Source organism: Zosterops lateralis (genome assembly GCF_965231275.1).
Source record: "Zosterops lateralis genome assembly, chromosome: 6".
NCBI lineage: Eukaryota > Metazoa > Chordata > Aves > Passeriformes > Zosteropidae > Zosterops > Zosterops lateralis.
Genome location: NC_139761.1, coordinates 9,797,140 through 9,809,393, shown reverse-complemented (window position 1 = coordinate 9,809,393; position 12,254 = coordinate 9,797,140). Strand labels below are relative to the sequence as shown.

Below are 12,254 nucleotides of genomic sequence, written 5' to 3'. Positions count from 1 at the left end.
GTGCTCACAGTGAGGTTGCAACACTTCCTTGGTTACATCTGCTTGTAAATGAGAAATACTTAGGGAACTATAGTTTCTCAAGTGTATTTAACATTTCTTTTCAAAGTGTAGAAGTTTATTTAAGTAGTCTTGCAGGATAAAGACTTAATACATTCTAGACTGTAAATCTTCTTTGTAAAAAATTACATTTTTTTTCCTTGTATAGAATACAAATCTCAGTTGTGAAACCCAAAGATGAATAAAGCTCTATAAAGGGAAGGTTCTTAAATTGCATTTATTAAAACTTAAGCACATTTCAACACTTTTGACACAAGGCACAGGTGCTGTGTCGGGTTCCTGTGAGGGTTTGCAGCCCCAAAGCTGCACTTGGGTCAGATGGACATTCTGGGCTGTGCCTGGGGGTGGGACTGAGGGACAGGCAGGAACTTGGAGTGTTGGCTGTGAGCCTCAGAAGGGCTCAACTGGATTTGAGATTTCAGGGTTTGCGTGTGCTCAGGAGCCAGGAGACAAACTGTAATGTACTCTGACTCAGCTAGAGAGAAAGAACCAACAAACCAACAGGGTAATAACAGAACATTTGAGCAGAAAAACGTTATTTTTCATTGTTTATAAAAGGATTTTTTACCAGGTAAACTGGAACTTTGATTACAGACCCATCTGTGACTTTTAACACTTTGGGGCCGTTTCTGCAAGCAGTCAAGTAACAAAAAAGAGTGATTAAAGTATTACAGACTGAACCTTCAGTGGTTTCACACTGTTCTGGACATAGCTCACAGCAAGGTAAACTCCTGTATTTGATGAGGCTCTTCTGTAAACGAATATCCAGGTAGGGTTTGATGACTCCCATTAATCAGCTACATCTCTCTGTGGCTGCTTTTCCCAGTCAGCACAATAGGATGAACATTGTCTTGGCTGCAGTTCCAGCCCAGATACACAGGCTAGGAATAGAAGAGAACTGAAGTGTTACCTGTGCTGCTTTAGTTGATCTTTATTGAAGTTGTTTGGGCAGAGGCACAAAGGGTAATGGTTTGAAGGAGGTGGCCCTGCCTAGGAGTGGTGACATTCTCACCTTTTCTTAGAGTATTCAAAGGCTTCTAAGCTTCATGGTTGGATTTTATTAAAAAACACTGTGCAGTTATTTCCAAATACAGAGAATTAAGACATTTTAGAAAAATTACTTAGACACAACTTGTGCTATTTGCACAAGGGCCCCTGGGACATCTGAAGAGGTTGCAGAAGGCACTGAAAGCAACTCATCCTTTCTGCTTGCTTAGAGTCTCCTTCCTTCAGCTTCAAGCTGTGCCTATTCTCCTCTGGAACTTCCTGAGGCAGTCACACGTGGTCTCTTTTCCTTCAGTCACACTCAATTGTCCCTTGAGAAACCTTCTGCCATAGTTCCAGCTGAGGCAGTTTACCGCTAGACAAAAGTTTCCCTTTCAGCTACCCCAGCTGCGTGCTTCCACATGAAAAGATGGATGAATGTCCTGAAGGAGCATGACTGGGGAAAGGCAGAGGAGGCAGCTGTTTCACAAACACAGGGTTCTTTGGCCAAAAGACAGACCTGAGCAATGTCACTCCACAGAAACACATAGAGTTCTTGTCTGGGCCAGCAGCAGGAGGGGAAACGTTAGAGCTGGATGAGTGTGATACAAGTGAGCATCACTCACTGATGGGAGCAGGCACCCACAGAACAGAGGCCTTTGGACACTGTAACTTCACCTGGCTTGCTTTCACATGGAACAGAGCAATGGAGAAATTCAGCCATAGGTAGAGTGGATGTCATGGCAGTGGTCAGAGGACAGCAGAAAAATGTGACAAATAGCACAAAGACAGGAAGAAAACCCACGTGAAGCCCCAACTGAACAACAAAAATCACGTGAGAAGAGCAATCGCATCTGAATGGATGAAAAGAGCTGAAGGTGCCCTTCAGGACCACAGCTGAGCTGAGAGCCCAGCAGCAGGGACACAGGACATGAGAGGCAGCAGTCCAGAAGCCCATGAAGAGTGCTGATCCAGCAAAACACAGAGCAGAGCAGGGCAGAGCATCAGGAAGAATGCAGAGACCTTGCCCTGAGGCTACAGCAATGGGCAAAGAGAGCAAGGGGATGGGGGATGTGGTTTGCTGTCCTTCAAATGAAAGAGGCTAAATAAAGAGGCTTTTGCTATGAAGGGAAGGGACTGGAAAGCAGGAAAAGAGTGGAAATGAACCATGAGGAAAAAAATTAAGAGTGCTATGAAACCGGATATATTCATCTAGTACAAAGGCAGTGCAATTTTAATTCTTATAATAAGATGTTGAAATAATCCCATAAAAAGATATTTGATTTTCTTTAAAATCTTAAATGGTTTTAAAATAGGACTGCTGCTTTGTGACAAAGAATGGCTATCCTTAATTGGCAGCATGAGACCCAGAACCACCAGCAAGCAACATAAATGGGTTGAATTTCAAGTCCTGTTGGGTTTGGAAACAGAGGATATAAAACTACAGTAAATGCTGTTTCTAGATGAGCATACTGTTTAAATTAGACATCAGATCTCCCCCATCATGGGGATTGCAACATCTCACTGCACTGTGCAGCTTCCACCTGTCCACAGCTTTCCCTCTCCTTCAAAACCTTCAGGACACTTGTCTCACAAATTGAATATCCAAGTGTAAAAAGATCATCTTTCACAATGCAGACAAGGCTAAATGTACCCATTCCATTGTTCATATACTTGACCATCAATTTCTCTCATCTAGGAAAAATTGCATTTCACCGGTAATTCTTCCTGAAGCAAAGTTCTGGTACATTCTTGGAACAAGACACTTTACTATGTAAAAGAGTTATTTTATTCCTTTTACACCTTCCAACTGTACTGTATAGTAGCAAAAGGATGGAGGGAGATGAGGAGCAAAAATGACACTTAAAGTCCTCATGCTTCCAGCGCAGTGTGGTGCCGCTCCAGGTGAGTGTCCGGGCAGGGAGACCCGGCTGACCATCAGCCTCATCAGCAGCTGGTTGGACCAGGTTATTCCAAGTGCTGGAGTGACTCTGCTACCCTCTACCCTATAAAGAAAGTATTACACATCTCTGCATGCATGGATTTCAAATGAAATACCTTCGGTGGTAACAAAACTGCTCTAGAAGACATAATTTACATGTTTCTCTAACTTATATTGAATACTATAGGTCTTTGAAGACAGAGGTGACAGGATTTACTCACAAAACTTAGGTTCCCCCTGTGGCAAGGAAACGGCTGGAGAAGTGTTTCTATACAGAACATCTGTCATTCTTTCAGCTACAGCCAGGGGGAATACCTACCTCCCTTTGCACAGGCCTCTCTTGCAACAGGAAAACCACAAAAGAAAAATGGTTGAACTTTTAATATCTGAAGTGTGTAACTGTTGGCCTTGGACTCCATTTGCAGGTATATTTAGAAATGTTGGGTAAACAGAACACTGTGTACATATGAGTTTCAACCCAATGTTTAAAACATTTTTTTCCCCAGGAAAAGGTGCAATTTCTCCAGTTAAAGAACTACAAGATAACCAGGCCAAAAATTATAATTGAGCCTTATCCTTGTTCTTTGTCAGTTTCAGAATCTGAAGGATGCAGTGAACTTCTCACAAACACCCATTTATGTAGCATCCAGCTTATGCAGTAAATCAAGGTTATAGTTAGGATTAAAACAACAAATACATACATTTAAATCCTGTTAATAGTTTGGTGTCAAAAGTTATTATTTTGGTTTTTTTCTTAGCTCACTACCAAAGCCAACTGTTAGTGTTTGGTTGCTATATTTTTTAAGCAGACTGAATGTGCACTCAGTTATATCAGAGACAAGACAAGATGCAAAAATACTCTTGTGTAAGCAGATACTCAAGCCATTAACTCCAGGGAATTTTTCCTGCTAACTTGTGATTAGGGATTATGATGTAAGTGAATATGACATTTCTTTCCCTTCACAGCATGAGTTAGTGCTGATCTCCAGGAAATCCAGCATTGCTGGGTAAATGCCCCACTGCTCCTCACATGACCTCGTAGCTTACCCTGGGGTGACAGAACAGAGTGGTTCAGTGCTGCTGTGTTTGATGACACTGTCACTGTGTGGGTGACTCACCTGCAGCTGCACTGAGCAGCTTCCGACTCGCTCACTGCGTCCGTCACCTGAAGCACAAAAACAAGGTTTGCAGCTGACCTGGGCTTCTGGGTTTGTGTTTAGCAAGCAGGAGGGCAGGGAAGGGAACCAAGGCAAGAAAATCCAAGTTACCAGAGCATATATTAAGCCAAGTTAGAAAACACTCTTTCAAGGCAAACTAAAACGGATTTGGGAATGACAAGTTGAGTGTACAGTGTCAGAACTACTTAGCAAGCTACAGCTTACATTAAACTAGTTCTAGATGTTTTATTTGTTAAAAAAACTCCAAACCACAAACTCCCTACACTCACAAAACTGTTCCAGTGCTGTAGCTGGAGGTAAAAAGTACAAAAGCCCAGATGTCCCAAAAGTGCCCTGTTCCCAATGAGTTCACTGCCTCTGAAGTTTCTCAGTGGCCTGGCTGCACATTGACTTACTCCTTTCCAAGGCCACATGTGTGAATACTTTGGAGTGTGAATACTACACCTCTGGCATTCAGATGTTCCTTCAGTTTGTGAGCGGACTAAGAGCAGTGTCTTGCCTTATTTTCTCAAATGAATACTCTGTGTAACCAGCATCACTGTGGCCTTGTTTTGGTCCAGCTCAAGTCAGTGCAGCCACTTTAGTGCCTCAGTAATCTCAGCAGTTACACAAAAATGTTGAGTTCCACAGAGATGCAGCAAAGTCCCTGGTGCTTCACTGTCTCCTGGAATATAACTCTGCCTGCAGAACTCCCAGAGCAATCCTGCTGACAATGGCATTTGATGCCAGTGATAAGAAAGAACTATGTTATTTTGCTTTGATGCTCCGTGCAGTTGCTATACATACCTATTTCTGTTAGCTTTAGTGGACACCTTTTGAGAACAGCCTATAAAAGCTTAAATAATAAACTTTGAGTAGTTAACATTTACTAAAGTACATCAGTTAAACGAAGCTTCAGTTTCCATCAGCGATTAATAGTCAGCTGACGGTGGTAAATACAACACCATGAAATCTGCATTTACACAGATTGCTCCATCACCCGCCAGCCATTTATTAAGCAGTCCCTGTAGAGTAAGAAGCAATTTGCTGCCATACCTGGTTAATGCACATGATGGGAGTCCTGTACCTGGTGCTCAGGCTGTGGAGCTGTGCCCCAAAGGTCTGCAGGTAGCGAGCCTTGAGAGCGGCCTGGGCGGCGCCGAACTCGCAGCGGAACAGGGCGGCGATGGAGTCGATGACCACGAGCCGCACCATGCCCCGAGCCAGCAGCAGGGACAGCCTCCTGGTGATGCACTGCTGGAAGGTGTCCTGCCACACACACAGGGACAGTGACACAGGGCAGAGAACCCTGCTGGGACACCAAGAGTGTCTGCACTGCAGCACCAGCTCAAGGAGTTTCAAATCGTGCAGGCAGCTGGTGGATCTCTGAGTCTCACCAGTAACCACATCTGGTGGTTCTACTGAGGGGAAAACTGAAGAGAAAAAACTGCAACCTGAATTTACCTGCAGGTCTGATACTGATACTTTAAAATCTCAGGGGTGTAGTACTACACTCCTAAACTGTTCCTGTTTTCATAGAGTAATATAATGTTAAGAGGTTGGGAGGGACCTTAAAAATCATCCAATCCCAATCCCCCTGCCATGGGCAGGGACACCTCCCAGCAGACCAGGTTGCTCAGAGCCACATCCAGCCTGGCCTTAAACACTGCCAGGGATGGGGCAGCCACAGTTTCTCTGAGCAACCTGTGCCAGTATCTCAGCACCCTCACAGTAAAGAATTTCTTTCCAATATCTGAATTTCCCCTCTTTCAATCTGTACCCTTGTCCTGTCTACATTTCCTGACAGAGAGCCCCTCTCCACCTTCCCTGCAGCCCCTTCAGACACTGGAAGGTTCCTATGAGGTCCCCATGCAACCTTTTCTTCTCTAGGCTGAACAGCCTACCTGGGGAAGGAGTGGTTCTCACTGAAACACTCAGGACACAAGATTATCATTAAATGTTCCAAACCAGTTACAGACTGTGCTGCTCTTCCATTAATGACCCCTTAACAGTAAAATGCTGCCTCAAATCCATATTCACTAAGAATCTTAGAAATATTCTTTGTGCTACTACTTACCAGATCTGCTGCCTGCTCAACAAAAATACTGTTTCCAAATCTGATCTTCTGTATTATTTCAGCTGGAACATCTGCACGCAGCTTATGCTGCTGATCTATGAGCTGCTGCAAACGTTTGCTTGGGAACACATCTTCTGTACAAATGTAGACAGCTCCTGCAGCCAAGGAAACACCTGTGGTTACAACAGGGCCCTTACAGAGTTTTCTTAAAAGCACACAAATTATATCAGACATTCTGCATTTAAAAGCTACACATAAAGACCTGGAAATTCACGTTTGTTTGGTTATTTTGCAACCATGCTGAATCAGTGATGAACAAAACCCCCACTCCTGTGACTTCCCTGCAGTTGCCTGGTCCTTTTTCAGCACCAGCTGGGACAACTGGATTTTGTACTCTCCACTGGGTGACACTCACTGTGCACAGCTGTGGAGCACCTGATCAGCTGCCCTTGGGGATCAGAGGTATCACAGTTTATCCAACCCACAAACAGAGCGACACTGCATAGTTTGCCTGGTTTGGTCAGAAATCCAAAACACAGCACTATGAATTTCATGCTAAAAAAATTCTGTGCTAACTTGTGTTAAGACAACAGTTCCTAATTAAAACATTCTGGCCTTCTCAGATGGCATTCTTATTTAAGCTCACTGCCTTTTGCACAATGTTGCTTTAATGCTGAAAGACAGGGATTTCTCTATCATGAATTCTGGGCTCACAGAGAAATCATCTGCTTTCTGAAAAACAGACCTGCCTTAAGCAGGATGTCACTAGTCCTCTCCTTTGTTTACTTAAAAAGGATGGAATGTCCATTTCTTCAGATTTCATAGTCACTGGGGTTCTTCCAGATGCAGATTTGCGTTTCTAGAGATTGATGCTCCATTGATTAAATAATTGTATTTTGATCCAGAATTATTGCAAAACAGTCACAAAGTCCAACAAAACCCAATCAGAAATCAGCAATTTCATCAAATTTGTTATTCAGGCCAATAAATATGTTATGCTGGTTGTTGACAAAAAAAAAGAATACCACAAAAAAAAAATCAACCAAACAGGAATAAAACCCACTAAAACCCCTCAACCTCAAAAAGAACAAATTTTGATTCCTATGATCATAATCTGTCATGCACCAAACCAGTTTGTTACCAAGAATCAGTAACAAACATAATTTTCTAATTCAGAATTCTAACATGGATATTAATTTGTCCCATTATATTCATATATTACTTATGAATATGGGCATATAAAATAAATTCAGCCAACACACAACTGAACCCAACTGACATTCCTAGAACAGCAGAAAGATATCCTGGAGGCAAAGGAGACCTTTGTTTACTTTCAGGATTTCTTTGCTGCCAACCTCCTTGCACTGAGAATTACAAACAAGACTTGCACTAAATTTAATGAAGTAACTGTTCAAAGAAATGTATTTCAACATCACCACTTACGAGAAGGGAAGTTTCTAAGCAGTAAAAAAATACAATGCACCATCATTTTAAATCAGTAGCAAAACCTTCCACTGGTAGTGCAGAGTTCTGTGACAGTTTCTAAAGTTTTCCTGTTCTTCTCAAGTTTCCTAAAGGATAAAACTTCTCACATTTAACCAAAGCTTTCATTGCTGTATTTCCCACAGGAGGCTCAACACGAGAGTGCCAACAGGGTGTTGGGCACCTTCTTCTGTACCTCTGTTCCTTGATTTCAACAAAAACAGGGAGAAGTGCTGGAGCACGGATAAAAATGTATTTGTATTCAAACTACATGCAGCAGTTAGCAGCAGCACACAAAAGAACAGAACAAAATATAATTGTTTCTGCTCTGATTAATGACATCATGTAATGTAAGCCACAGGCTACTCACAGCCCTCTAAGCAAGATCTTAATTTGTACAGTCCATGATCTTTCCACATGGGTGGATATAGTTCAAGAAATTAGTAAGTTTCCCCACAAGGAGCCACTGAGCTGCCAGATAAAGCCAGTGCTGTGTGGAAGGGACAGCAAAGTCACAGGCAAAACACACCTAAGGCAGACTACCAGAATTCTCAGAAGTGACACAGGTTTCCTCCCTTTCTACAGCAGCACAGTATAAAAAAAAAAAAAAAAAAAAAAAAAAGGAGGTAGATTAATGTGATAGAAGGGTAAAAAAAAACCATACTCAAATCAGAGAATAAACCTATATACTTTGGTAAACCCAGGAAAATCACAGGTACAAAACAATGTTACCTTTCTTCAATTACATTTCCATCAATTTTACTCTGTAAATCAATACAATTATTGTTATCAAAACAAATAATCTTTGAAATTTGAAATCCTCAGCTAGGGAATATGTACCATATACCCAGATGTTTGTAGAAAGTTACCTGCTGAGGTGGTTACCTGAGGGGTCAGTGAGCTCTCATTACAGCAACACTTCTCTTACATTGTTTGAGAGTGTGTTTAGTTTAACCCAGAGTGGCAGGCAGGCAAACAACAGCCAACAGTGATTTTGAATTAAGTTATTTTGTGCTGCAGGACGTGCACAGCAAGCTTTTCTCTCTGTAAAGACACATTACCCACTAACTGACTTCCTACTGAAGTTAGACATGCACTGAACATGTGCACCTGCTTTAATGAGGTTCCTAAAGACAGGATATTCCCCCAAATGGGAAATGAGTCCACGTTTAGAGTTCAGCACTTACCAGACTCTAATCCACCATACTTGTAAGGATACTGCACACACAGGCACAGCTGTAAACTGATCTGAGTCTTCCCAGCAGAACTTTCCCCTGCAAGCTCCGTGATTCCCACTAAAGGAATGCCACCTTTCAACAGGTTGTCTAGCACTGAACATCCCAGGCTCAGCTTCTGGTGCTGGGAGGTGAAATGATCTTTGTCTTGGTAGAGTTGAAGTGCTGCAGGGTTTGGGAGTGTTTTTTAATGATTAAAAAGGAAAAAAAAAGAGGAAAAGGTAGTTTTATTTATTATTTTTCCAAACACAATGATACAAAATAGATGCTGTATACAAGGTTTATACCCACAAGGGATGCTTTCTTTGTTGATGGAGAATTTCCCTAATTTAGCCTGGTCTTCCCCACCTCTCTCCCCCCATCAGACCTACTGCTGAATGTCTGTACAAAGATTGATAATTTAAACTGAGTTCTTTCCTCCTCCGAAACTCTTTTTTTCCTGTCTCTGCCTCTAAGGTGTCCCTGAGGAAAGTTACACTCTGAGAGAGTTTTGACAGCAAAGATTCAAGCACAGCAATTATGGAAATACAAAACTATAGCAGAGTATAAAACAGCACAGCAGCATCTGGTCAAAGCTTGAAGACACATGCAATCACAAGAAAATAGATTTTAAGTACAGAGTTGTCATTAAGAATTTGTACAGGAGGAGCTATTAGGTCCTGCTTTTTTGGAATGAGGTGTTTATGACAAATTAGTTTATGAAGCTTTTAATATATGATATAAATTTTTCAAGTAGTCTTAGTCCAAAAGGAGAATAGTGAGAGAGAGGAAGAGAGTGTGAAAGAAAAAGGAAAAATTTTGTTCCTGTATTTAAGTGCTTCAGACTGGAGAAATATTTTGTCCTGTTTCAAGCAGGCTCCTTTCAGAAAAATGACACCATTCACTTCCATTTACCCCAGGGGAGCTGTCCTTCGGATAGTAAAATAATTCACTCCAGCATAATTAAAACACTTCCATTCTCATTCTAAACCCACATTACTGTGTCATTGAGGAGCCAGATCTGTACTTTCTCCCAGTGACAGTTACTTTGAGTTTTATCTAGAAGACTTTATGCCCTGACTGCATTACCTGTGCACATGCTGTTCCTCCTCAGTGTGTGAGAGACTGTTCTCAGCAGGCACTGGATGTCTGCACTGGAGAGCTTCATCAATCTCTGCAAGTCTGCTCCAGAGAGGTTTAAAACCTCTTTTACTGATTTTATGTCAGCTGAAATTAGAGGAGGGGTTTTTTTTAATACTTTTGGCTGTCTTACACAGCAAAGTTTTCCCAATTTCTAATTCTCATTTACTTGAGGTTTATCTGTGCTGCATTTTTACATGGTGGGCAGGCAACACTCACTTTGAATGCACCAACACAAGCTGTAAAATTGTTTGGAAAATTATTATTGAAGCATGGGCAAAACCCAACACTTCTACTTACTCAAAAAACTCCTTTATTAAATACTTAATTACAGTTCTAAAATGTTAGTGTCTATCTGCCTGCTTATACCCACAAACACACAATTATGTCAAGGATCTGTGGTGACAGATCTGTTAATGAGACACTGGCAAATTAATTACCTTTTTTCAGGGCAGCAATTGTTTTAGGGTTCAAGTCAAACTGGTCCCAATCCATCTCCTGACACAGCACAGCAACGAGCAGCACATCCCGTAATTATCTGTGAGTAAAGTGGCTTTTATCACAGACACAGGCAAGAAAAAAAAAAAGGCATAAATCAGTGTCAAAAAAAATTCCAGGACTTTTTAAAAATTATTATTATTTTTAACAATATATTTATCAGTTTTCTTAGAGAAGTAACAATTATTCTGGTATATTATTATTACTATTACTACTACTACTACTACTATTATTATTAGTGGTGGTGGTAGTAATAGTATTTTATATATTGATATTATATACATATATATACACACACACATATATATAAATCAAATATATATATATATATAATGGGAAAAGTGTGGCCAGCAGGCTGAGGGAGCTGATCCTCCCCCTCTACTCAGCCCTAGTGAGGTCACATCTGGGGTGTTGTGTTTCAGTTCTGAGTTCCACAAGTACAAGAAAGACCAGGAGCTACTGGAAAGGGCCCAGCAGAGGCCACAAGGGTGATGAGGGGTCTGGAGCATCCCCCTGATGAGGAGAGTCTGGAGAAGAGAAGACAGAGAGGGGATCTCATCAATGCACATCCAGATCTCAAAGGTGGTGCCAAGAGGATGGTGCCAAACTCTCTTCAGTTTCACCTCAAGATGAAGAAGAACTCTTCTACAGAGGGTGGCAGAGCACTGGAACAGCTGCCCAGGGAGGTCATGGAGTTTCCCTCTCTGGAGACATCCCAAACCCAGCTGGGCTCATTCCTGTGTCACCGGCTCCAGGTGACCCTGCCTGGGCAGGGGCTTGGGCTGGGGGATCTCCAGAGCTCCTTTCCAACCCTGACTGTTCTGTAATCCAGCCCTTCTCTGATGGCTGTTGACATATATTCTATTAAAGAGTTCAACCAGTAATGCTGCAGTTAAGAACTGCTGGTAGTTTTAATTGCCCGTAGTTCTGCAAAGTGCTTTTGCTCTGGGCTGCAGCTCACAATGGACCTGGACAGTCATGGGTTTCCACCCTGTCTGTCTTCACATGAGGCTTCCATTTTCAAATTTAAAAAAAAAAAAAAAAAAAAAAAAAAAAAAAAAAAAAAAAAAAAGCCTCAAACACAAGCAATTTGGGATGACCCAGGTTTATTCACGCCTTGCATAGTCAAATTTATGAGCTGAAAGCAAGTTTAATATTAAATTGTTAAAATATGTTTGTTTCTTACAGCGACATTAAACAGCTCTTTCAATACTTTGATCCAAAACTCAGCAGTTTAGCACCACGGCTGCCTAGAAGAGCACTGTGAGGTTCTTAGCATTATCCTCGAAAACTTTATGAAGGATTGCAGTAGACACCCGGGAGTTATATAAGAATACATGACTTCATTAATTCCTTTATCAACACGGGGGGGACGACAGATTGTGATGGGTGCTAATCACAGAATAAATCCCACTTAAAACAACGTTCTGAGAAGGTTTAGAAGCCTTACTAAAGCCTTACTTTTACTTCAGGAACTTACTGAAATCACTCATGATTAACGACGGCCCCGGACCGAAGGGCCCCAAACCATCGCGCGCTCTCCGCTCGCAGGAAGCCGCTCCAGGGATGAGGCACAGGGGAGGGCGAAGCCCCGGGAGCGGGTCACGGGGCAGCCAGGGGCACCGGCCGGGAGGAGCGAGGGGTGGACACACAGACACCCGGACACACGGACAGTCGGACACACAGAGCGCGGCGCCGCCACA

General features: G+C 42.2%; 1 protein-coding gene across 1 annotated transcript; it reads right to left on the bottom strand.

Annotated features, from left to right (window-relative positions):
- Positions 1-2,824: 2,824 nt before the first annotated feature.
- On the bottom strand, positions 2,825-12,095 carry XRCC3 (X-ray repair cross complementing 3; the record flags this gene model as incomplete). Its single annotated transcript, XM_083864239.1, has 8 exons — positions 12,032-12,095; positions 10,494-10,606; positions 10,003-10,140; positions 8,887-9,099; positions 6,218-6,372; positions 5,197-5,409; positions 4,102-4,148; positions 2,825-3,047 (listed from the first exon to the last, which is right to left on the bottom strand). The coding sequence occupies exons 2-8, from the start codon at positions 10,546-10,548 to the stop codon at positions 2,825-2,827; spliced, it is 1,044 nt and encodes a 347-aa protein (XP_083720365.1). The 5' UTR covers positions 10,549-10,606; positions 12,032-12,095.
- Between the last annotated feature and the right edge of the window lie 159 nt (positions 12,096-12,254).